This window comes from Lepisma saccharinum, chromosome 12 (genome assembly GCF_977018435.1).
Source record: "Lepisma saccharinum chromosome 12, izLepSacc3.1, whole genome shotgun sequence".
In the NCBI taxonomy this organism is placed as follows: domain Eukaryota; kingdom Metazoa; phylum Arthropoda; class Insecta; order Zygentoma; family Lepismatidae; genus Lepisma; species Lepisma saccharinum.
In genome coordinates this window covers 18729172-18753977 of record NC_139240.1, presented here as the reverse complement: position 1 = coordinate 18753977, position 24806 = coordinate 18729172, and the positions used below count along the sequence as shown (strand labels likewise).

General features: G+C 37.6%; 1 protein-coding gene across 2 annotated transcripts in view; it reads right to left on the bottom strand.

The window, feature by feature from the left end:
- Positions 1-24806, bottom strand: part of LOC145996396 (receptor-type tyrosine-protein phosphatase S-like) — a 151789-nt gene that overhangs the window by 54978 nt on the left and 72005 nt on the right. Inside the window, exons 9-12 of one of the 2 annotated variants that reach the window (XM_083132842.1) lie at positions 22830-22968; positions 18460-18728; positions 12109-12194; positions 8741-8910 (exon numbers count right to left, since the gene is read on the bottom strand). In XM_083132842.1, the coding sequence (XP_082988968.1) occupies positions 8741-8910; positions 12109-12194; positions 18460-18728; positions 22830-22968 (664 nt within the window). The remainder of the gene's footprint in view (positions 1-8740; positions 8911-12108; positions 12195-18459; positions 18729-22829; positions 22969-24806) is intronic. The other variant, XM_083132843.1, reaches the window with a different exon arrangement.

Sequence of the window (24806 nt, the reverse complement as noted above, 5' to 3'; positions counted from 1 at the left end):
TGCAACACGAAAACCATTGCAGAGATTTATAGGGATTTGCAATTGGAGGAGCAAATTCATCAGGAATTTTGCTTTAAAGGCAAAGCCTCTTTATGATTTACTAAGGAAGAGTGTAAAATGGAAATGGGAGAAAAAGGAAGAAAAGGCTTTTAACACACTAAAGGAAGATTTGACGTCCAGCCCTGCCATAGGTCAACCGGACTTCAAGAGACCTGGTGTTATAGGAACCGATGCTTCAAACATATGTTTACGAGTCTATCTCTTCCAAAAAACCGATAATGGAGAAGATATTGTCATCCAATATGCAAGTCGCACATTGAAAGCATTTGAAAGGGCATACACCATTAGTGAATTGGAATGTTTGGCAATTATATTTGGTATTGAAAAGTTTTCAGTGTATCTAAAGGGAAGAAAATTTAAAATTTTTTGTGATCATACGAGCTTAGTCTGGTTGAATTCAGCAAGACAATGGACTCGCTGGGCATTACTTCTTCAAGAGTACAGTTTTGAAATAGTAGATATCGAAGTAGAAGATAATAAGATTACAGACACTTTAAGTAGGGCCCCTTTGCAAATGATACAGGATGAAGAAGAACTCAGGAATGTGCCCAAACAGGAATGGATAGAGCATATAAAGGGAGACGAAGAGTTGAATTGTATTTTTAATGTCTTAAATGGAGAGATGGACGAAAATGAAAAGAGGATGAGACGTGCAAATATACAAAGTAAATATATAATGAAAGAAGGAATGGTTTTCAAGGTAAATATTGAAAAGTCTAATCAGGTGCAGTTATGCGTACCCAGGTCACTGATTGGTAGAATACTCAAAGAAGTACAGGAGGAGTCTGGACATTTTTGAATTGATAAAAATGTTGATTGGCTCGAAGATTTTTCTTTTGGAAAAGTATGAAGATAGACGTGGTGGACCATGTACGAAATTGTACAATGTGTATCAAGACTAAGCCTTCAATGCTCAAAATCAAAAAGGAGGAGTTACATGTAATAGCTGAGAAACCTTTAGATTTGATAGCAATAGATTTAATCAAACCGCTATCTAGATCACGAGGATTTACTTATATCTTAACATGTGTGGATGTATGCAGCAAGTTTATCATGTGCTATAACCTCAGGAAAACCAAGGCGAAGGAAATAGTAAAATGTTTTGAAGAAGGCTTTAATAAACATTATGGAATTCCTCGTAAGATTCTGAATGATAACGGTACGCAATTCCTGTCTGAGTACTTCAAAGAATATGTAAAGTTTAAAGGAATTAAAATGGTTAATGTAACCAGGTACCATCCGAGCCCGAACCCTATAGAGAGGTACAATGGGGAAATAGTGAGGATTTTGAGAATGTTCTGCCACAATAATCATACAAAGTGGTCAACAGTGGTAAATAAGGCTATAAGATTGATCAATAACTCGATATTGGAGGAATCGAGAAGGAGTGCAGCTGAGCAATTTTTAAGGTACATGGAAGAACCTAATATATTTCAAGATTTCGATTGGTCCCAAGATGCAGTAACAAAAGACGAGATAAAGGAAGTATTAATAAGCATGTACGCTAAGAGAACAAAGAAGAAGGGGGAAGGAAAATGAGAATGGCATGAAGATAAGAATAAAGAAAGGGGATTTAGTTTTCTGCAAGACACATCCAGTAAGTAAAGCCTCGAGAAGAGCGATTAAAAAAATATTTTTCTTTACGAGGGACCATATGAAGTTACAAATATATTTCAAAATACTGTGTTGATAAGACATGTAGAAATGAAAATAGAAAGAAGAGAGATTCTGGATTACGTCAGAAGGTACAATTGTACAGAAGAAAGGAAATGAAGAATCACAAATAGAAAAATGAACCCGTGAGAAGCTTCGGAATGGATGACAGAAAATATTTTTTTTTTCTAATTACAAAATTATTTTTACAATAGAATTTTTTTTTATCCCGAGGTGGGAGATATTGCGTCACGAGCCTAGTTGGCTGAACCCAATCATTTACATGGAATGAACTAGTTAGTTGGAAGTGACAACAAGCGGCAGCACGACAGAAAAGTGGAAAGAAAGTTGATTAATGAAATCGGAGGAGACAAAAGATGATTGTATTGATTAAAACAAATGAAAGATAAGTGAGTACGGATTAAAAGACTGTATACGAAGGATAGGAAACATAAATTGGTTGGTTGATTTGGTGTTTTAAATCCACTTTATGCACAGTAAGGCTAATTGGGACTGGACCTACAGTTTAAAGTGGAATCCGAACCACTTGTGCCTCCGCCGGATATCGATCCCGGGACCCCTTGATTACAAGGCGGAAACATAAATTGGAAAGGAAATTATACTGATTAATAATATACACGTAGATTGAATATATAGCAAAGTAAAAAAGTCAGGATGTAATTTCAAAACCGTGTCTTTTGGTCTTTGATCAAATCTGTTTCCTCGGTTACCTCTGGCGAGGAGTGTATCACTAGATTTATGGTTGATTGGTGTTTGGTGGTGCTATAGTTATCTTTAGCCAGGTTGAGGTAGCCATTTTAGATGCACTGGGCCGCGCTTTTCTTTAGCAATCCTGGGTTTTCCCTTGTTGGTTTGATACAGGAGGTGGCGCTATATCCAGATTTGTCACCCTGAATATATTCTGAGCTTTTGTTCAGGTCTTCATGCCTAAGAAAAGGGCATAAGAAGAAATAAGAAGTAGATGGTCCATTCTTCAGAAGAGATAGAAGAATTAGATAATTGCAATAAATAGAAGAAATAAGAAGTAGATGATCCATTCTTCAGAAGAGATAGAAGAATTATATGATTGCAGTAAATAGAAAAAAATAAGAAGTAGATGATCCATTCTTCAGAAAATATAGAAGATATAGATGATTGCTGTCAATAGAAGACATAGATGATTGTCATAAATAGAAGAAATAAGAAGTACATGATCCATTCTTCAGAAGAAATAGAAGAATTAGATAATTGTGATAAATAGAAGAAATAAGAAGTAGATGATCCATTCTTCAGAAAAGATAGAATTATTATATGATTGCAGTAAATAGAAAAAATAAAAAGTAGATGATCCATTCTTCAGAAAATATAGAAGAAATAGATGATTGCTGTAAATAGAAGAAATAGATGATTGTCATAAATAGAAGAAATAAGAAGTAGATGATCCATTCTTCAGAAGAGATAGAAGAACGAAGAAGAAGGTGACCAATTTTCCATCCTTGGAAGAAAGAAGAAAGAGGAGCCAGGTTACTAAAAGAAGAAAGAAGAAGAAGCCAATTTGTCTCCCATCTAAGAAGAATCTAACCTCTGTGTGTGTATATATATATAATCCTCATACTGGGTGGTCCAAAAGTCCCGGAACGGTCACATATCGTGAGAAATACACATCAAATTGGAAAACGAAAAAATGTGTGTTTATAAGTGAAAGAAAGCTATTCAATGATATCACACTTTTCAACTGTGAAATTGTAAATGGAAACCCCATATTGTATTGTAGAATCGGAAAGAGGATTTCATTCCGAGTCCAACGAGCTATCAACCATCCTCCTAGCTCAATTAGGAACAAAGATATGGCGATTTTATATTTTAAAACCAAAAGAAAAAATTCAAAGGCACGTTCTGCCCCTATTTGAGCTAGAGTGAAAGTGATTGCAGATTTGGAATATGCACGTCAAGACCTTTCAATAGGGGGGGGGGGGGGTCTGCATGTCAAGACCTTTCAATAAAGTATATGGAAGGGGGTCTACCATATACTCTATTGAAAGGTCTTGACCTCATATTCTGAAGCTGTAATCGCTTTCACTCTAGCTCAATTAGGGGCAAAGCATCCCTTTTTTTTAAAAAAAAAAATTTGCCATATCTCCGTTCCTAATTGAGCTAGGAGGATGGTTGATAGCTCGTTGGACTCGGAATGAAGTCTTCTTTCCTATTCTACAATACAAAATGGGGGTTTTCATTTAAAATTTCACAGTTGCACCCCACCCCACCCCCAGGGGGCGGGAGTGGGGAATCAAGTGGGATATCATTGAATAGCTTTCTTTCACTTATTAAACATGTATTTTTGTCGTTTTCCGATTCAATGTGTATTTCTCACGATATGTGACCATTACGGGACTTTCGGACCACCCAGTATGAGGATTATATATATATACACACACAGAGGTTAGATTCTTCTTAGATGGGAGACAAATTGGCTTCCTCTTCTTTCTTCTTTTAGTAACCTGGCTCCTCTTTCTCCTTTCTTCCAAGGATGGAAAATTGGTCACCTTCTTCTTCGTTCTTCTATCTCTTCTGAAGAATGGATCATCTACTTCTTATTTCTTCTATTTATGACAATCATCTATTTCTTCTATTTACAGCAATCACCTATTTCTTCTATATTTTCTGAAGAATGGATCATCTACTTTTTATTTTTTTCTATTTATTGCAATCATATACAAAATCCACAGCTCCAGTCAAAGAGAAGGTTAATTTTATTCAGCGTAAATGTAACCCTGTGTATCGTAAGAGATTAAGATGTGAGAATTTCAATACCATGAAAGATCTTTATGCATATGCTTTGAAATTCCAGGGAGAGATGTTGGAAAACCCTACGTTTCGTCAGTATGAGACCGAACAGGAAATCATTAACTTTGCTTTGAGAGGCACCACACCTCCTCAGTCCGATGGACTGGTGGCCATTAGAGGGACTTGTAGCGCTGCGGGGGAGGATCTGTTACATCTTTTGGACCCTGCGAAATATTCTAGGTTAGGGAAGGAATCCCCTGCTGTTTCGAGGGAGACAAAAGCAACTGACCACCCAAGAATGTCTGGCAAAAAACACAAGTGTTACGTTTGTCAATCAACTTCACATCTGGTAAGTTTCCACAAAGCTGCAAAGAAATATAATATTTCAGAGCCAAAAAAGGTCATGAACAGGGCACGACAGTGAGATGTGCCTGTTATTCGACAAATTTAAAGATTTCAAATAGTACAAATCAGGAACCTTTCATCATTGGAGAAATAAATGGCATTCGGATACATATGTATATGGATACCGAAGCTTCTATTTCCTGCTTGAGTTTGTCTTTATTTCAGAAGTTGGAGGAAAAGGGGGCAAAATGAAGTTACAGTAAGCTGATTGTACAGTTAGCTGAGGGGAAAACAACAACTGTGGGACATGTCTTTTTCAATGTAGCTTTCTATGGTCAAAGGGTCAGAGAGAAATTCTTTATTTTGGAGAATCCCCAGCATGACCTGATCACCGGTAGAAGTTTTATGGCCAGGGTGAAGATTTTAATTGCACCTGCGTTGAACAGTTGGGCTTTTCTGAATGAAAGGGACGATATTATTCCATTTGATATAATTGGGAAGAATGAGAAGAAAACTAGTAACCTCCTGTCTTTCATTGTCATTCAAGTAGAAGAGAACTGTGACAAAGAAGTGTTGCAAACCCCAGAGCCGAAAAGTCAGGAAAAAGAAAAGGTTACCGCAGAGGAAAGCAAAAGAAAAAGCATATCATTTTCCGATTAGCAACCTGAAGGATGAATGTTATCTCCGTTTTGAACTCACGGAGTGTGGATATAAATATCACCACGAATTCGAGAAGAATGTGAATGAGAAATTCATCAGTTCCAGGAAAAAAGGAAGAGAAAGAAGCCTACTTGCCTGGTAAAAGGGGACTCTGGTTCAAGTCCCGGTCCTTCAGCTGTGCAAAGAGTGGAATGAAAGAAAGTAACTTTGGTTGACGTAAAGGAAGATGTAATGGCACTTGCTAATTCAGATAATGATGGACAGGACGACGAAGATGAAGACTTTTATTGCTCTGTTTTCTTTAAACGTCTTTTGAGAGACAACCCTGACACCACTTCTGTTGAACTCCTTGGACATATAACACCCGAGCCTCAGTGCGAAATCAACAATTGCACTCAATCAGCAATAGAACCTAATGCAAGGAAGTTGGAAGTAAACAAAATAACAACCGGCAATATCAACTTGGAAGATAAGCAATTATGGGCAAGAGAGCAACAGAAGGACCCATATTTGTCTTTATTAATTGCGTGCCTTAAGGGAGAGGACGTTCAATTGGACGAGAAATTGAACAGGAAAGTTTTCGATTTTCATCTGAGCACTTCTTACCTGCATGAAGATGGGATACTCTACAGAAACATAGAAGAAAGGAAGGGCCTGTTGCCCGCATTTGGAAAGCAGCAAAAGATTTGGACACCGGATTCTTTGAAACCGGAAGTGCTGCCAATATCCCACTGCACTGCACTGAAGTTCACACTGCACATCCTGGGACAGCTAACACTCTGTTCAAGATTTTGGAACAGTTTACTTGGAAAAATGTCTACTCTGATGTTAAGAGATTACTACAGATCATGCCTCACTTGTTTCAGATACAATCCAGATTCTTCTAAAAAGATGGGATTCATGAGAAGTCGCAATGAGCCACGCCAACGAGTGAAATTGTATGGAGATTTGTTTGGATCATTTCCGACCAGTTCTAGGGTGCATTATCACTCATTGAAGATTCTTCCACGAGACACATGTTTTTGGCACCCTTGACAACAGTGACAGCTAGGACCATTTGCAATGCATTACTGAAATATTGTCACCTTTATGGCTTTCCATCGATTTTCACCAGTGACAATTAAAGTGTGTTTCGTAGCCGCCTGTTTTGCCAAGTACTCAAAACTATCAACTGCAAACCAGCTTACATTACTACATACCGCTCACAAGCAGATCTCGCAGAAGCAGCAATTAAGACAGTAAAGAGAGTGATAGCCAAGTTTTGCATGGAACACAGCAAGTGGTCAGACAATTTAGATTCGATTGCATTCGCAGTGAATAACCAGGTGAATTCATCAACAGGAATGAAGCAGAGTTGCTTGTTTTTCGGTAGTAAATAGCATGGACCAATGGATCCCCAGAAAATGCCCTTCAAAGGAAAAGAGAGAGAGAGGGACGTCAAGAAGGAAGACAGGACAAACTTTATTAATAATAATACATTCAATACATTTGGAGGTATGTGCTTTTGCTCAGGTACCTTAAAATAAACCCTGGGCGTATTTTCCGCTAACGTCCATGGATTACTCCGTTTTTTTCTTTTTCCCTTTATTGTATAATCAGAACTGTTCTGGTGAAGCCAGAACAGATTTGGTTAACAGAATGTATGTTAATAGTACTAATAATAATGATAATAATAATAAAACAAATAATGAAAATTAAAAATGATAAATTAAGAGTATATGGAGATGTAGAGACAGGATGCAGTATGCATTTGATCTTCAGGAGAAATTGGAGAAAGCAATTGAATTAGCACAAGATAATCAAATGAACAATCGTCAGAGATCAGCCAAACATTACGATAGGAAAAGGAGACCAGTTTCATTAAAGGAGGGGGAGCATGTTCTTTTGCGGTCCCATAAGCAGTCCTCAGCCCCAAAAACGACTTTCCGAATCACTTTTTCCAAAATACAGTTATCCATTATTAATTCATAAATTCACAACAGAGACAAACATGATTTGATTTATCTTGACGAGAAAACTAGGCGACAGATTCTCGCCAACGTTGACCAGGTCAAAAAATGTCCGAAGCGTGACATACAGTTTCTGGTGGAAACGAAAGATGCTGGGTAGAATGGTCAGCTGACCCATGGAGCTTTGGGAGAAACAGCTGAGTAGACCATAACAAACCAGTCTTCTCTCCTTTGCCACATCCCTTAGAAAGTTTTTTTATTATTATTATTTTGAGAGACAGTTCTTATCATCTCCATCAGAAAACGTTATTTTTTTATTCGGAGGCAAACAATTAGCCATGAGTAAGCAGAGTAGTGCCACGAATTCACATGCTGGATAGTAATCCTTCCCTAGGAGTGGATGGTGAGAGGTTCGATCCCAGAACCTCACAAGAAGGAAGCAGTCTGGAAGAGGACATACTTGCCATGGATGTCAAACCACCCACACCTGGAAATGGACTTCACGATGATTCATTAGGATGTCACCGGTTCCAGAGATCACAGGATGCCTTGAGAAACATTCAGAGAGACTTATTCTGTAAACTGTCAAGTGAGTGAAGTGAAGTGGACGGTGTTAGTGTTTATTTTTTCCTTTCAGGCAAACCTCACCAGGACATTGGACTCGCAGACTTACCTGGGGTTACCCTTTTTTTTTTCGGTGAGGCGAGTATAATACTGTTACAAACAGTATTTGTTTTTTGTTTCTTTTTTTGTGTTTGTGTATAATTCTGTATGCTTGGGTTTCTTCCATGGTTCAGTGTAGTTTAAAAGAGCCTATAAGATTTGAACTTTCAGCCCTCCCCTGTGCGAAGACAGGGACAGAGTGTGTGTGAAATGGATAGCAGAAGGGAGACTGATCTTCAGTCTCCAGTGGCCTTCCATGAGAAAGAGCATACCGAGGTGGTTCCGACAAGGCTAGCTAGCTTCCACAATGCAGTTCTGCCATGGAGCTCAAATTAGAGAAATGTAAATAATGAAAATTAGAGAATTAATGGAAGAATCCGAGCCTTGTTTGTTGAATTGTAAATAAATGTATAAAGCCCATTTCTGCGAGTTTTCAGCAATCCCCCGGAAACATTAATTCAGTAAGTTCTTGCCTGTGATTGATTCTTGGGTTTCGAGCGCTCTGGTGAGGAATGGGATGGGAGCCCAGGACTAACAAGCCTATTTAGTTGTTTATTTGGGTTTTTCCTGCCAGAAGCGGCCCGGTAAGGGTGGAGTGTTGCGGAACAATAATGACTTTCACTTACCTTATACTGCTTTTTAAGTGCACCAGATCCTAAACTGCTTTCCACATAACTTTCTAGTTCACTGACCATAACCTTATAGCTGTGTTTTTCAGCAAATGGGGGCTTCGGCAGCGCTCTCCTCATAAATTGGTTGTTCATGACTGGGCTGGGGGTTGGTGGTGCTTCAGGCACTGAAAATTAAGGGGATGAATGTAAGTAAACAATGTACGATAACACATGCATAGGTTTGTAACTATTAGCATATTCTTCACTATTCAATTCAAATTGAAACAGACTTTAAAACTTGAAATAAATGTGAGAAAGTACTGAAATTTATATTCAAAAAATTTCATTGAAATTACATAATAAAATGCACATATTCAAACATGTATTTAGAAGTGTTTAAACATGCAATAAAATATCTAAAATATGTCTAAATTGGAGACATGAGGACTGATTAATCCAGTGTTTCTAAATGTGTGTCGTGCAACATGGTTCCAGATGATCTGTGAATATGCAATAGAAAGACATAACTGTCTTTGGAAGTAAGATTACATGTTTTTATCTTGAATATTTATCTATTCCTAGCAAAAAAAATGATAAATTTACAGGCTGCACAGTCCCCTTATTTGCTAATCTAGAACTCATTAGCATGTACACGTGTACACATACATACGTACATGATCTAAAACATTTGCCAAAACCATGGCAACGGGCGTGCTTTCACGTAATGAATTGTGGGGAAGTTGTTCGCAGAATACAAGGGTTGCTATTTATGTATCCGGAACTGGCAACACTAATGTTGCTAGGTAACATCTAATATATTCATCGTAAAGTTGGACATTTCTATGGTATATGTACCCAGAACGTTGTGCACACGGATGCTATTTTTGTTTGTTACAGGGACTTGAAAATTTCATCGGAGGCCAGCAAAGGAATTAACTCGAGAACATTTTCGAGCAATGATTTTCTACGACTTTCGACGTGGATATCTCAACAGTGCATCAATCCACTCACTTCGACTTTTGACGATGAAGCATCATCTAAAAGCACTATATATCATTGGTTTAGTGAATTCAATCGTGGCCATTATTCACTCACGGACGAATCTAAAGAAGGCCATCCAAAATCGGGTGTTGTGCCAGAAAACATTGATGCTGTGCGAGAACTGGTAATACAAGATCATCATGTGACATATCGTGAGATTGAGGCATCCCTGGGCATTAGTATGACTAGCATACATAAGATATTTCATGAACATTTAGCCGTGAAGAAGATTTGTTCACGCATAATTTGACAATCGCTCAAAAAAAGGCTTGTGTCGATTGGTGCAAAATACTCACAAAATACAATCATGGTGCTTCAAAAGCCATGTATAACATCTACACAGGTGACAAATCTTGGATCTATGCATATGAGCTCGAAAGCAAACAGCAGTCGACGGTGTGGGTGTTCCAAGATGAGCCAAACCAACAAAAGTTTTTCGTGCAAGAAGCACTTCGAAGCAAATGGTCGCCTGTTTTTTGGGGGAAAATGGACATGTGGCGACAGTGCCACTAGAGAATCATAGAACCCTCAATTCTGAATGGTACACAACCATTTGTTTAACAGAAGTCTTTGGGGAAATCAGAAAAAATAACCAGCGACGCAGGATCATTCTTCACCATGACAATGCGAGTTGTCACACATCGGTCCAAAGAACTCAGTATTTCACCGGTGAAAACATTGAATTGATGGGTCATCCACCGTATAGCCCTGATTTAGCACCCAATGATTTCTTTTTGTTCCAGTACGTGAAGAATAAGCTACGTGGTCAACGATTTTCGATGCCGGAAGAAGTGATTGATGCGTTCAAAATGCATGCTTTCGAGATACCTCAATTGGAATGGACAAAGTGCTATGAGAATTGGTTCAAATGTATGCAAAAGTGCATCGACCATCATGGAGAATATTTTCAAAAACAATAAAACCATTTTCAATGATACATATTTTTCTATTGTTTGTTATTCGAGATACATAAATAGCAACCCTCGTATCATCCATTCTAAAGAATACTACTGAAGTCAGGTATATCTTAATGAATAAGTGAACATAACCTTTTCTTAATAAATAACTCAACCTTAAAGCAGATCGTAGCTGCAATAAATGGTAGTATTAGTTTGTCAATTTTTTTCATGTCTGTGTAATGCACTTGCAGAAATGAGTAATCTTTTGATTCACTTGGTCTACAATGTTCTAGTTGTAGGTTTTTCAAGTGTTGAGGGGTAAGTTCTTTGTTTAACCTAACAACCTTTGTTCTTTGTTTAACCTTTGTCTTTCCTGTTTTCACATGAATGTAGGAAGAACAACTTGTCAATTTATGACTAAAACAGTGATGTTGTTTCTTTTCATTTTCTACAAGTGTGTTAAATGCAATGAAGTGTGTTAAATGCATATTTCGTTTATGATGAAAACACGAAATGTGAAATAAGAACATTGTAATGTTAATTTTTCATGTTTCTGAAAAGTGTGAGGTTCATTTTCCTATCCTGTTTTGTCACGAAATGATGCAAAATGAACTGCAAAATGTGAAATAGACTCTAAAACACAAAATTTAAAGTTTATTTACCGATGGGGCACTTCAGAAGTCACAATTATCCTGTGAGTTATGCAATACATGGAAAATGGATTAATTCTGCTATAATTATTTGAGAAGCAAAAATGGAATAAACTTAATATTCTGGTAATGACATAAATATGCTATTAGAAGGGATATGTTTATTTTTTGTAATAAATGCACATTTTTTAAACCAAAATGTTATTTTATATACCGCTTTTTCACCCCCATAACAGCAAAATTTTATTTTATTTTCTGCTTTTGAACCCGAAACTGACTTGGTTTCTGTACCAAAAGCTTGCTTTTTTATTTACCAAAAATATGTGCCTCTAGCAATGAGTCTACATATTTAAAAATGTGTTCACTATATTTGATATTTTTTGTGAGTGTGTGTGAAAGCATTCCTAACTAGAAATTTCCACATGCTTTACCAGAGATTTTTGTTAGTTGTTTTATAATTTCTCTATTGCGATTACATTTGTATAGATATTTTTTCATAACTTATAATAGTACTGTTTGAATGTAGCAATATACTTTACAACTATGTTACTGGAAACACTAGTAGTGCAGTTCAGCTACTGAAAACAACACAACAACACACTGAAAACATGCATTGATGTAATGGAAAACCATCCAAAACAATAGGAATGGTTGGGCTACCAAAAATAGTAGAAAGCATTAGCAGTACAGTTCATCAATTGAAAACAGTAGGCATTTTCAAAATATCTATTGATCTACTAAAGACAGTAGACAGAATTATCAGCATGGAAACATGGAAAGAAATATAACATACCTGATGGAGTTGATGATCCTATTCTTTCTGCCATTTCTAACAAGCTATTATGTTCTGATTTTCCTATTTTGAATTCCCATCTTCTGCTAAGAGAGAGAAAGAGAATAAAATAAAGAGAACAAGTTCTGAAATAAAATTAATATAGTGTTTGTATTCACATATTTCAGGCATATATTTTTATTAGCACTGAAACCGATACCACTTTGTACCAATGTCCATACAAATTCCTATCAATACCGATACCAAAGCCTGAAGAAGGGAAAAATGAAAAGTTGTTCAAATTATTGATTTACCCTTTCTGATTCTATGTCTGACCTCAACCGACATCATGATTTTCCTGTTGCGCTCCAATGTCAGAAGAAATCTGCTCCGCTCCGCTGTCGGAGCGTGTCCAACATGTTTCCTCATGTAGTACGGTTGATTTAGTGTTTTAAGTCCATTTTATGCTAATCAGGACTGGACCTACAGTTTAAAGTGGAATCCGAACCACTATGTGCCTTCACCGGGTATCGAACCCGGGACCCCTTGATTACAAGGCAATGACAATACCACTGTGCCATCGGGAGGCCTCATGTAGTATGGACTCTAGCCAACAGATAGGTCACGTTGTAGTATTTTTGTTTCTCGGCAGTCCATGTGTTTTGATGTGAACAGGTGATCGTGCATTGTATTCGCACGATAGTGTTATACTGTCCCGAATATATCTGGAGCGAGCGATTAAAAACAAGTCTCTGCGCAATTACTATGTGAGACGGCTCCACCAATGAACACATGAGAGAGAATGGTGATTGATTTGCTTTATTTTACTTCATTTTTTGTGCCACTTTCGGCTAATTTATGAAGATGTGACTGAGTGATATGATGAAATTGATGAAAGGAAACTCACAAATATCCATGCCCAGGCCAGGATTTGAACCTGGAACCTCTGGCATCGTAGTGTAATGTGCTAACCACTCTGCCACGGGGGACGGCATGAGAGGGAATGGGATTGCATTGATGGGGGGAAAGCAACTGCAGTTACCAGCCTTCAGAGCAGCATGTACTGTTTCACTCAACCCACTCGATTTCCCCTTCTCTGTCGTTATGCGCAACCTTGCTAGGGAGATATACGAGACAGAGTACAGTAGGAAAATGACAGAGAAAAAGTATGCAAGTAAATATATAAATTAAAATAAACAAAAACACTTTAATTATCTTATGTAACCTAAAATCCATGAAAATCATCAGGTGAGTTCAGATTTCTGTTTTTCTCTTTTAAAAATGTAGGTTAATTCCAAGTAATCCAAATAATCCACCAGCCTATTTCCCGACCAAAATAAATAAGAGCTGGGGAGTATGCGAGTGGGAGAAACATTGAATTGGAAAGGATTAATATTATAAGCATCAGTTTAGTAGTGTTTTCCTTTAAAATAGTCGAAAATTACCTCACAATATTAAATTGCAACACATAATATTGGTGTAAAATCAATGAAAACCTCAAATTTTCCACAACTCTCAGGATAATTAGACTCCAAAAAAGAGCTGCATGGAATATTTTGTGAACCCTGCAAATGATCCAAATGCCGTGAAAGTATTGGCCGGTATTGATAAATAAAATTATTTTTGATATTGATACAACTGGTATCAGCTGATACCGATACATTAGCAATGATTTTGGCTAAGCCCTAACTTTATTTTCTCTTTCTATTCTACAGAGTGGCCAGAAAGTAGGTGTACCCCTTCATTTTCGACAGTACAATGGTTATGGTTCAATGTTTGAATTTGAATTTAAATTTTTGGGTGTGTCAGCACTTTAAGGCTATTTTGCACCTGTCACATTATACAGGGTTTTGCCCCTTACAATAACTAAAATAATTGTAATGTCATTAACTAAAATATTAAAACTTTCTGACTTCGGTTAAAAGCTGAGGCTGTAAAGAGGCACTCAGCACACATAAGGACAAAACACAGGACAACACACAGTCGTACGAAGATTATACTGGCTGTAGGTCCAAACGCCAGAGCCTCGTTAGTCTGCAAAATGCAGTCCAGGGTGCACTATGTGCAAGTGAGGTTGACAATTGGGTGTACTATGTGAAAGGTCACCCCTTACACCCCTTGAATGTTTGACATGGATACATACCTGATGGTTTAAGAGTCCACAACATTCGCATGGAAACTTGTTATTTTCGTAGCACAGCCAAATTCTGCACCATGTTCGAGCTCACTTCGCATTGAAACTGTGTCATTACCTGAATATGACCTTCCCTGGCAGTGGATTGGAAGAGGTTCTGAAGAATACCCAGCTCCCTTAGCCTGGCCTCCAAGAAGTCCCGACCTCGTCAATAACAGGGTCAGAAATAACTGATATTGCACAACACAAGAGTTACAAGCAACTGTGAAAGATGCCGTCATGTATGTGACCCCGTATTATCTCCACAAAATATCTGCCAGAACATAGTGCAGAATTCGGCTGTGCTACAAAAATGACAGTCTCCATGCCACTGTTCTGGACTCTTAAACCATGAGGTATGTATCCATATTAAGCACTCAACTGTAGCAATCATAGTGTCAAAAATAAAGGGGAGGGGGAGACTGTATGCCCACCTTATGACTTCTCTATACAACAGTTCTCTACTTGTTCAGGAGCTAGACTGACATTCTCAGACAAGTGTGGAATCACTTTACATGAGACAAATAAACTGGCACAGGCTACCAGCCAGTGTCAAATCCAGAAGTTACAGTTGGAAAGGGTTATTTTATGTCAGGTACCTCACCTCACCAAGAACCAATTCTATTCTACACTTGTACTGTTTTATATAAACAATATAGTGGACAGAAACCAAGCACACTTCCATGTTGTAGAGATTAGTGTGTTGTTTTTGCAAAAATAGGAGTACAGGGCTGGAATAGATGGTTTGAATTTTGTTATAAGCCTACTTTATGCACATATACGCTAATCAGGACAGTGCTTGCAGTTTAAAGTAGAATCCAAACCAGTAGGTGCCTCCAATGGGTATCAAACCTAGGACCCCTTGATTACAAGGAGACAATGTTACCATTATGCCCTCAGGGAGACCCTGAATAGATGGTCATTATTGTATGTCGTTTTCATAATTCCTCCCATTGTCATGGTAAATTGAATGATAAACTCTAGGTCAAGTTTCAACTAGCCTATTATGATCATAAAGTGGGCTTAAATCAAACCAAAAACTATTCTCGATCCTGTTAAACTCTATGATGATTGGCAGAACATTTGAATCTGGCAGAACTTATTTTTCGCATGTACCTCTAACACATTCCAAAAATTTTCCTACTTCTGCCTAATGTTTTTTGTGAAATTTTTTTGGTTTGATATTCAGTTTACTCCCTGTTCAAGTACAATTATTCAATTAGTCTTCTTTCACAAGAGTAGCTGCAATTGGTTGCTTGTGCTTGTGCTTCGAATAACTTTGTCATGGAAATGACATCCAGATTGCCATCAATTGCAATGGGGAACTCACTAAAACTACTAATAACAGCTCCTAAAAGTCACTAAATTTAATGTATGAGGTGTATTTTTAAAGTAAGAACTGTTTTGAAATTCCGCCGCTGCAGCGCTGCAGTCGGTGTCCCGTGCACACGCACTGTGTACCTACATCTGTTGGCAAACCACAGACGCCATTGCGACAACAATCGATCGTGTATACATTTGCTTTTGCATATTTAAAATGCCTCCGCCGATTGAAAATCCCGCCAACTGTGAAATACGCACTGTTATTCGTTTTCTTAGTGCTAAAGGTGTGAAAGCAGTTGAAATTCACCGTCAGATTTGTGAAGTGTACGGACAAAACATTATGAGTGATGGAATGGTATGCAAATGGGTAAGAGCTTTCAAAGATGGCCAAAAGAATGTTCATGACGAGGAATGGAGTGGGCGACCCTCAGTGATCACTGTCGATTTGGTGCATAAAGTCGATGAAAAAGTGAAAGAGAACAGACGCTTCACGATTTCTTCGTTATCAGAGGAGTTCCCTGAAGTTTCAAGAAGTGGTATCTATGAAATTGTTACCGAACGCTTAAACTATCGAAAATAGTGCTCACTATGGGTACCAAAAATGTTAACTGAGGCGCACAAAAGCAAGCATTTAGGTAGCGCCTTGACTTTTCTTGTCAAGATCTCATCGCATCATTTGGCTGGGAACAATTTGATCATCCTTCGTACAGCCCCAATCTAGCTCCCAGTGACTACCACGTGTTTCTGCGACTGAAGAAGCATCTCGGAGGTCAGCACCACGATGACGAAGATAGCCTCAAAACGGCCGTGTTGCAATGGCTGTCAACTCAGGTGGCAAACTTCTATAACAACGGAATACAAAAGCTTGTTGTTCGATATGAAAAGTGCCTTAATATTGGTGGCAATTATGTGGAAAATTAGACAAAAGTGTGGTCTTTCATGTAACAATAAAATGGTTACAAAAAGTTTACTTGTTTTTTGTACATATCAAAACCTTACTTACTTAAAAAATACGCCTCGTACAACTAAGAATGTAATGCAAGAATTCATCTGTATATTGAAAAATTCAAATAATGCAAATATCAATAAACTACCTAAATTGTCCAAATATCCAGATTATCTGACAGGTATCCTTCATTCAGATTATCATGATTTTTAGATTATCTGGATATCCATCATCTAAATTACCCATTGTATTTTAAACAGATACAGTGGACTCTTTAATTTGAACTCCAAAGGAACAGGAAAAAATCAAATTATAAAAAATTTGAATTAACAAAAACATGCATAATTAAAGAAATTCAATAAAACAAAACTACCATAATACAGTTTAAACAAAAATAATGAATATGCAGTGTACTTTACCATAAATATTGCTGTATTTTGTGTGTGGTCCTGCAGTGCAAGCAAAGAACAATTCCTCTCATAATAGTAATTAAACTACCAGTATGAAAACATGTTTAAGTAAGTACAGTTGAAACCCCGAATTTACATTCCTGCATTATATACTTTCCTGCTTACGTTCAGCCATCTAGGCCCCTACAAAAGGGCATATCAAATAATAGGACATTCACCTCGATCTTGTGTTCACTCAATCTCCAGTTTCACGCTTTATATGTTTTCCAAGCTATGCCGATGTTGCAAAATTTGCCAGGAGGCTAGTCTGTTGGCAATGCAACTTCTCCCTCCTTTTCCTTTCATTCCCAAAGTTTAACAAAGCTTGTTATGATTTTACTTTATGCTGTTTGGCTGATCAGGACTCGATACATGTGCAGTTTAAAGTGGTATCTGAACCATTCTACGTGTCTACACTATGAACTGAATTCAGGACACTTTGACTTCCAATTACAAATTATCCCCCCTCCCCATTACCTGAGGCATAAAAAAACTAGCAACAACCTACCAGTTTACAGATTAAACAGAGATCCTACACATAAATGGAAATTAACAGGTGGCAGTTAGAAGCAGTAATCTATTGCCTGCAGTCACAAAGGTGGGTTACGTTAATCCGCTACTGATTTTCACAGCATGCCATCCTCTTTTTTCCTTAGGAATTCATAATCTTACATCTTTCCTGTTGTTAAATCATTTTTAACTAATTATACTGTCCCCGAAAAGTCGATTCTGTAGTCGTTTCTTACTTACACATGAGTTTCACCCCTCCCTCATGCTTTCTCGGTTTTTACGTTGCCCCATATTTTAGGTTTATTATTAAACGTAAATTCTGGATTTCACTGTATGAACAGATATACAAAATCACATACACGTGTGATAACATTAGCTACCTGTTCTCACTTAGAGAAGTTAGGGATTTTTGTTTGCTTTTGTTGATTTTTACATGGTTAAGTGTCTAGCATTGCAAGCCAATTTTTGAAAAGTTCCTGGTGAGCCAGGCCTTCTTATTAGCCTCATACTGCACTGGAAGACTATTCACAGATTTACACCTGACAACTGAGGGCAGATAAGAAGACTTTCGCAAATGATTGGTTAGTGGAGGAGATGGTTCGAGGATGATCACCTAATCACAAAAGGGGTGGCCAATCACATGCTGTTGAGGAGAAGGTGCAGGCTGCATACCAGCAAATGGAAACTATTTTTCCCTATGACTGTCTCTGGATTGCTGCCTTCGAATTATCTAACTAAAAGGTTCAAAAATTATAATTACATGTGAATTTTTAACATTGGTTTCAATAGGAATTTCAAGGGAAATAAACTTCTGTTCGAATCCGAGTTCGAAATAAGAAGAGTCCACTCTACTTGAGAATTTCAAAGCTAGGTTTTTTAACAGCTTTCATGTTTTTCAATCAATTTCATATTTCTTACAAACATATTTTCACAAAAATTGCATTTTTAAAGAAAAAATTACATTCAATTACCTGTGCAAAAATTGTCCATAAAGTATTACTGAAATCAGAGCACCGAGAGAAATGCCAAAAAGGATCGCAGCTGCTGAATGGTCAGTTTTCATGTTGGTCGCTCCTTGAATTGCCTGATAGTAGTGCAGGAACTCACCTTCATATTCATTCACAAGGACTACTTTAACATGATCTATCTTCTCATGCTCAACTGGAGGATTATAGTACGTGCCATATCGACCTCTCACAACACTTTTTCCAACATGAAATATTACATCGGAATCGTGAGGCTGGAAAAAACAGTTACTGTCAATTCGTTAGAAAAAAATGTTCAGTGGAAATATCTGAACCACTACAAAACCTTTACATAGTTGAAATGGCACATTTTTAAAACACGTTCACAAGATGTGAACAATATCAATACTCAAAGTCATAAGCATGAAGGGAATTCTTCTTAGATACATTATTATTAGGGACCTTACATGTTCATAAATGCGATAACATAAAAAAAGTGTTAATAAAGGGTCTCCCAAAAGTAATGCAGGATTTAAATTTACAAAATGAACCTTGATTTATACATGAATTGGCAAAGTTGTGACATACTTTGAAAGAGTAAACACTCCGATTAAATATGGAAAATAATATCCGGCAAATGTCCTCCACGTCTCATATGACACTCGTGCAATCTTTTGACAAAATTGCAATCACATTTTCGCAAACTTGTGACTCAATTGTTGCGATAACACATCGGATTTCTTCCTTAAGTTCGTGAATGGTTGGTATGCATTTGCTGTAAACCTTGGACTTTACAAATCCCCAGAGATAAAAGTCACATGGTGTAAGATCGCATGACCTTGGTGGCCAATTGTGATCATTGTTGCACAAAATCACCGCCCATAAAATTTTTGCTGAAACAACTCAATGGTTTCGCGTGCTGCATGACACGTGGCGCCATCCTGCTGGAAGAACATCTCATCAACATCAAAGCCAAAGTGCATGGCTTCCACCTGAGGCCACAAAAATGCTGATATCTCCTCACGATAACGTACACCATTGACAGTTACTGCACTTCCGGACTCACTTTTGAAGAAGTGCAGCCCAATAATTCCACTACACCAATGTGCACACCACACAGACACTTGTTGGGAATAAAAAGGCTTTTCTTCAATAATGCGAAGGTTTTCCGTGCCCCAAATGTGACAGTTCTGCTTGTTTACATACACATCCAGATGAAAATGCGCCTCTTCACTGAAAATAATTTTCTTAGCAAAATTACCATCCATTTGCAGATTGTCCAGGACCCAATCGACGAATGCCCGTCGCTGCATGTGGTCTTGCAGCTTAAGCTGTTGAGTCATCTAAATCTGTATGGGTGCATACGCAGATCTTTCCCCATAATCCGCTGCATGGTGCTATTCGAAATGTCTATCTCAAGAGACCTGCAGCGATTTTACGTTCTCGAACACTCAGCGACACTAGCACTCACAGCGGCAATGTTATCGGCCGAGTGTACAGTACGAGGACGGCCACTCTTTTGTCGTCCATCACCGAACTTGTTTGTTTTTAAACTTTTGAACCACTCTTTTCACAGTTGTTCCGTTTGGCACGTTTTCCCGCCCAAACATACCACATAATTTGCGCACGGTTTCAGCATAACACTCTTCGTATTTGTAATATGTTTTTACGATAGTTATGCACTCCTGCATCGTGTATTTCTCCATCACGACTAACTCACTACTAACCGGTTGCCAACCCAACGAAAAAAAAAATGTCACGCAATTTAAATCCTGCGTTACTTTTGGGACACCTCTTAGTTGCAAAAAAGGTTTTCTGAACACATTTGTTGTCCATTCAAAATCATGAAGTAATGTGAATTTGTCATAAATTGTGAGTGCTTAAAAAATTAAAAATGACGAAAAATTAGGGATGGGACAGATTAATCAGTATTCCATCGGTATCAACCGATATAGGCATATCGGTGTATCGGTTTATCGGGGAAATACCGATCCACTAAATATCTTATTAATTAGTGAAAAATTATGACATTCTGTAATAATTTTTATGGTTAATCTCCATGCCCTACTTTTTTAAAAAGTAAATGTCTAAATATGCAACTTCTTAGGCACTACAGTTACCTGGAAACAAACATTTATTAAGGAGGGCAATGAACTGTTCAGGTTCTTCAAAGACCATTTGGAATTTTATATCGGATCGTTAGAATATCGGTTATCAGTATCAGTACTTTATCGGTATCAGCCAAAATTTCATATGGGCCCATCCCTGTGAAAAATACATTATTCTTTTGTTTCAGGCTTGAAAAATAAAATGTACCATATTTACATATGTACAATATATACATCTTTCAAAATTTTACATAAAAGAACTATAGTGTGTGTTATAAATGGAATAATTCTGACAGTTATATGAAACCATGGGAAAATAAATATTTCCCATGATTTTTTCCCCTTTATCAGAACTTTCTTGCATCACTGAGCAAAGTGGCATGGTTTCGATGGGAGATTGAGTGCACATCTACTATCACACAAGAGCCATAACATCAGTATTGGTTGTCCGAGAACTGTTTTGCATTACCAAACAAAGTGGAACAGTTGTAGCAAAGATGGAATGGTGACCTATCATAAAATGGGTGATGTAGGATAAGTATTTGTCACTTGGGAAAGAATTGAAAATAACTTCCTCAAAAATTGTTTTCTGTGTACATAACTATCACAAAAAGACATACGTCAAGTGACCGACAATTTAAAATACTAATTTAAAATCACAATGAAGTAATCATTTTAGATATATTTGGCAGAAAATTGTGCTAAAATTAGTGACTGCAGACCCAGATGCAAAGCCTCATTGGCCCGAAAGACTGCAGTTAGCAAGGTGTACTATGTGGAAGCAAGGAGTAAAAGCTTAAACTTACAAAATTATGTGATAAATAATGATACAATTTAACCTATCCTAATGCTTCAACATTAACACACAAAATATATTTGTCATTATAAGTTCCTGAGGTGGTAGAATTTCTCACTGGTTTACTACAAATCATCAAATTTACAACCATGTTACATGCAATTAATTACATATTTCAATCCCATGTGGCAAATATCGGATGTCCCAGTTAAAAGTACCCCTGCTCTAAGACATACAGGGTTTGTCTGGAAAGTAATGAGACTGGGTCCAGGAAATAAAATTTATTGATCCAATTGGTACAACTTGTTAAAATTCCTCAAAGTACTGTCCTTGGCTATCGACAAATCGCTGCCAGCGCAATTTGCATGCAGCGTACGCTTTCTGGAAATCAGCTTCCGACAAACCCCTCAGAACACCCATCGTTGCTGCTTGGATGGCCAAAACATTGTCAAAACGGCGACCTTTCAAGCTTCTTTTGAGCTTGGGGAATAGAAAAAAGTCCACTGGGCTCATGTCGGGAGTGTACGTTGGCTGCGGCAATGTGGCAATGCCGATTCTAGCCAGTAATGATGTCACAACAAACGAGGTGTGACTTGGCACGTTATCGTGATGGAGCTTCAAGCATTTGGCAATCTCAGGTCGGACCCAATTGACTCTGTCTCGCAGGCGTTTGAGGACTTTCACGTAGTAAGTGGCATTGACAGTCTTCCCTTGAGGCAGAAATTCTTTTTGTACCCCTTTCTTGTCAAAGAAGACAATGAGCATTGTCTGATCCTAGATTATTGACATCCTTGCCTTTTTGGGGCGTGGGGACTCCTTGGTGTGCCACTCCGAACTTTGGCGCTTGCTTGAAATCTCCAAGCCAACGGAAAACCTGGGCTCTTGACAGGGCTTGGTTATTGTAGGCCTTCTTAATCATGGTGAACGTCTCTGCAGCGGTTTTTTCAAGCTTGAAGCAAAATTTAATGGCGTATCGTTGCTCAAGCAAATGCTGCATTTTGAGCTTCCAAAAAACTCGACGTCGTTTTTAAACACGGTTCGCGCGATAAGCAACCCTTACTCTACCAGAGCTCGGAAGCGACTGATCCGGGTAGCGTTGGTTAGTTAAGCCCCCCCACCACCAATCCCGCTTGTGCCAGATGCCCTGCTGACGACTGGAGTGCCGTGCGGTGGCCAGTCTCATTACTTTTCGGACATACCCTGTATATCTATGAGGCAAATGACAGCTACATTGCACCAGTAAAATGGAATAGTTCATTGTAGCGTGAGGCATGGTAGGTACTTAAGGTCATTAGTACACACACTTTATTCTTTTCATGATGTCATGTAACTGTTGATCTAACTGGCACATCCTGTTCAATGAAGGCTGAAATCACTGAAAAGAAATATAGCAATAGGAAATTTAAATATTCTGAAAGCTTACTGATTACTTTCTTCCACTTATCAAATACACAGTAATTTACATAACTTACTTTAACCTCACCAGCAATGTATGATCTGTTGTCCAGCAAGTTTCCAAGAATATCATGTTCCTTCACTGAAGAAAGAAATACTGATCTGATTGCAGTTACGTCAGAAGTATTCTTCAATTTTATGATTATGAAATATGCACTGTAAACATGAAAATTAACATTAACATAACACAAACAATGGCAAGAAGAGCAACATACTACACACTATATACCATATTTACTCATGTATAATGTGCACCTTTTTGCAAATTTTTGCCCCCAAAAACTGTGGTTTGTATTATGCACAGAATAATTCAGACAGCCAACATTAAGGCCATACATGTTTTCGCTATGACACTGCGTATAACATGTTTTCGCTATGACACTGCGTATAACATGTATATATCAAAAGGTGCAAAATACAAATTACCAGTTGGGATTTCTTTAGTAATAATAATTTTTAAAAACACTATAAATGGCTATTTCCCATGATTTTTCACTTTGAAACAGAATGTTTTGTGACTCAGAAAAGCAGTGCCATGCCGTTCTGGCAGAATACGAGCATGCACCTCCTGTCACATGTGATGTCATCACTGGTATTTGTTGGGCAAGAAATAATAGAAAATAACTTCCTGAACACTGCAAACCAGTGTGTGTAACCAGAATAAATGTTAAAAGGTATGACTAGTTACCATACATGCAGAGCTTGAGGTTGCACATCAAACTGAAATTGTCAAGTATAATATCTTTATATGCAAGGGTTATAATACACCAATATATAAGTGTGCATCTTATGTTAAAATTACCAAACTTTATTATCATGTACTTCTACGTGACATGTCCTATACTCCTGATGTACCTACTTGTACAAAATTGTAGTCCTTGGATGCAAATAAATCATGTCATAACATAATTTTGATCTCGCTTTCTTCTACTACAGAACAAACAAGGTGGTTACAGAAGTGAAACCTTTAGGATGCTAAATACAGTGGAGGGAGAGAGGAAGGTGACATAGGGTGGGTGACTCATTGTCCACATAGCAACAGGTAACTCATTGAATTGGTATGATGCATAGCAACAACTTTACGACCTATAACTAAGAAAGACATTTCTTGAACCTGAATTGAACTGTGCATTATGTACAAGACCTATACAACACAATACAAGGCATAGCTCGTCGCTCACTATAAAATTATACTGTGTTGCGAATGAACAATGGTCTCTAATCGCACAGTGTTTCTTGTGCACATGTGTTGCAACCATTTCAACTGTTGGAAGTCACGCTTTCTTTGTTGCTGAATTTTACTTGTACTTATGTCCAGTGGTGCCCACAGGGGGGTTTCATGACGTGCCTGCATCATGGGAATTTTTGGGAGGGACAAAATGTTATATGATTGACTTGTTATTGATTTTTAGTTTTGGTTATCACCTATGGATGATCACGGTGATAGGGTTGAAATGAAACACCACCTCTTATGCCTTTAGAATTGGTTTGAAAGAGGGGGACATGCTGTTTGCATTAATACAAGGTTAGTCGAGCAGACAAACTGCTAAGAATAAGGTTCAGTATGCTAACAATGGCAGTGAGCCTCAGCAGTTTTGTACGTTTTATGTTAGCAAACATGAAAGTGAGCTTAAAGTACCTAAAGTAAACATATATTGCTTAAATATGTCTGTATTATATTGTTCTGCAAATTTTGTCTCACCAAAATAATTTGAGTAAATAATTCAGCATAAAGGGGGGGGGGATGGGCACCCCTGCTCAATTCAAATTAAGTTGAGTTTTTTGTTTATACTATTGAAAAGAGCATTTATAATTTATTTCCACATTGTGGAAATTTTTTACGTTTCTTTTTTTTTGTTATGTTCATGAATTATTTTATATTACCTACTCAAACTATGTTTTCAATAACTCTATTTTACTTTCAAAAAATTGAAACAGAAAAAAAAATAATAAACGTCAGAAAATTTATGTAAAATATAACATATTATATATAT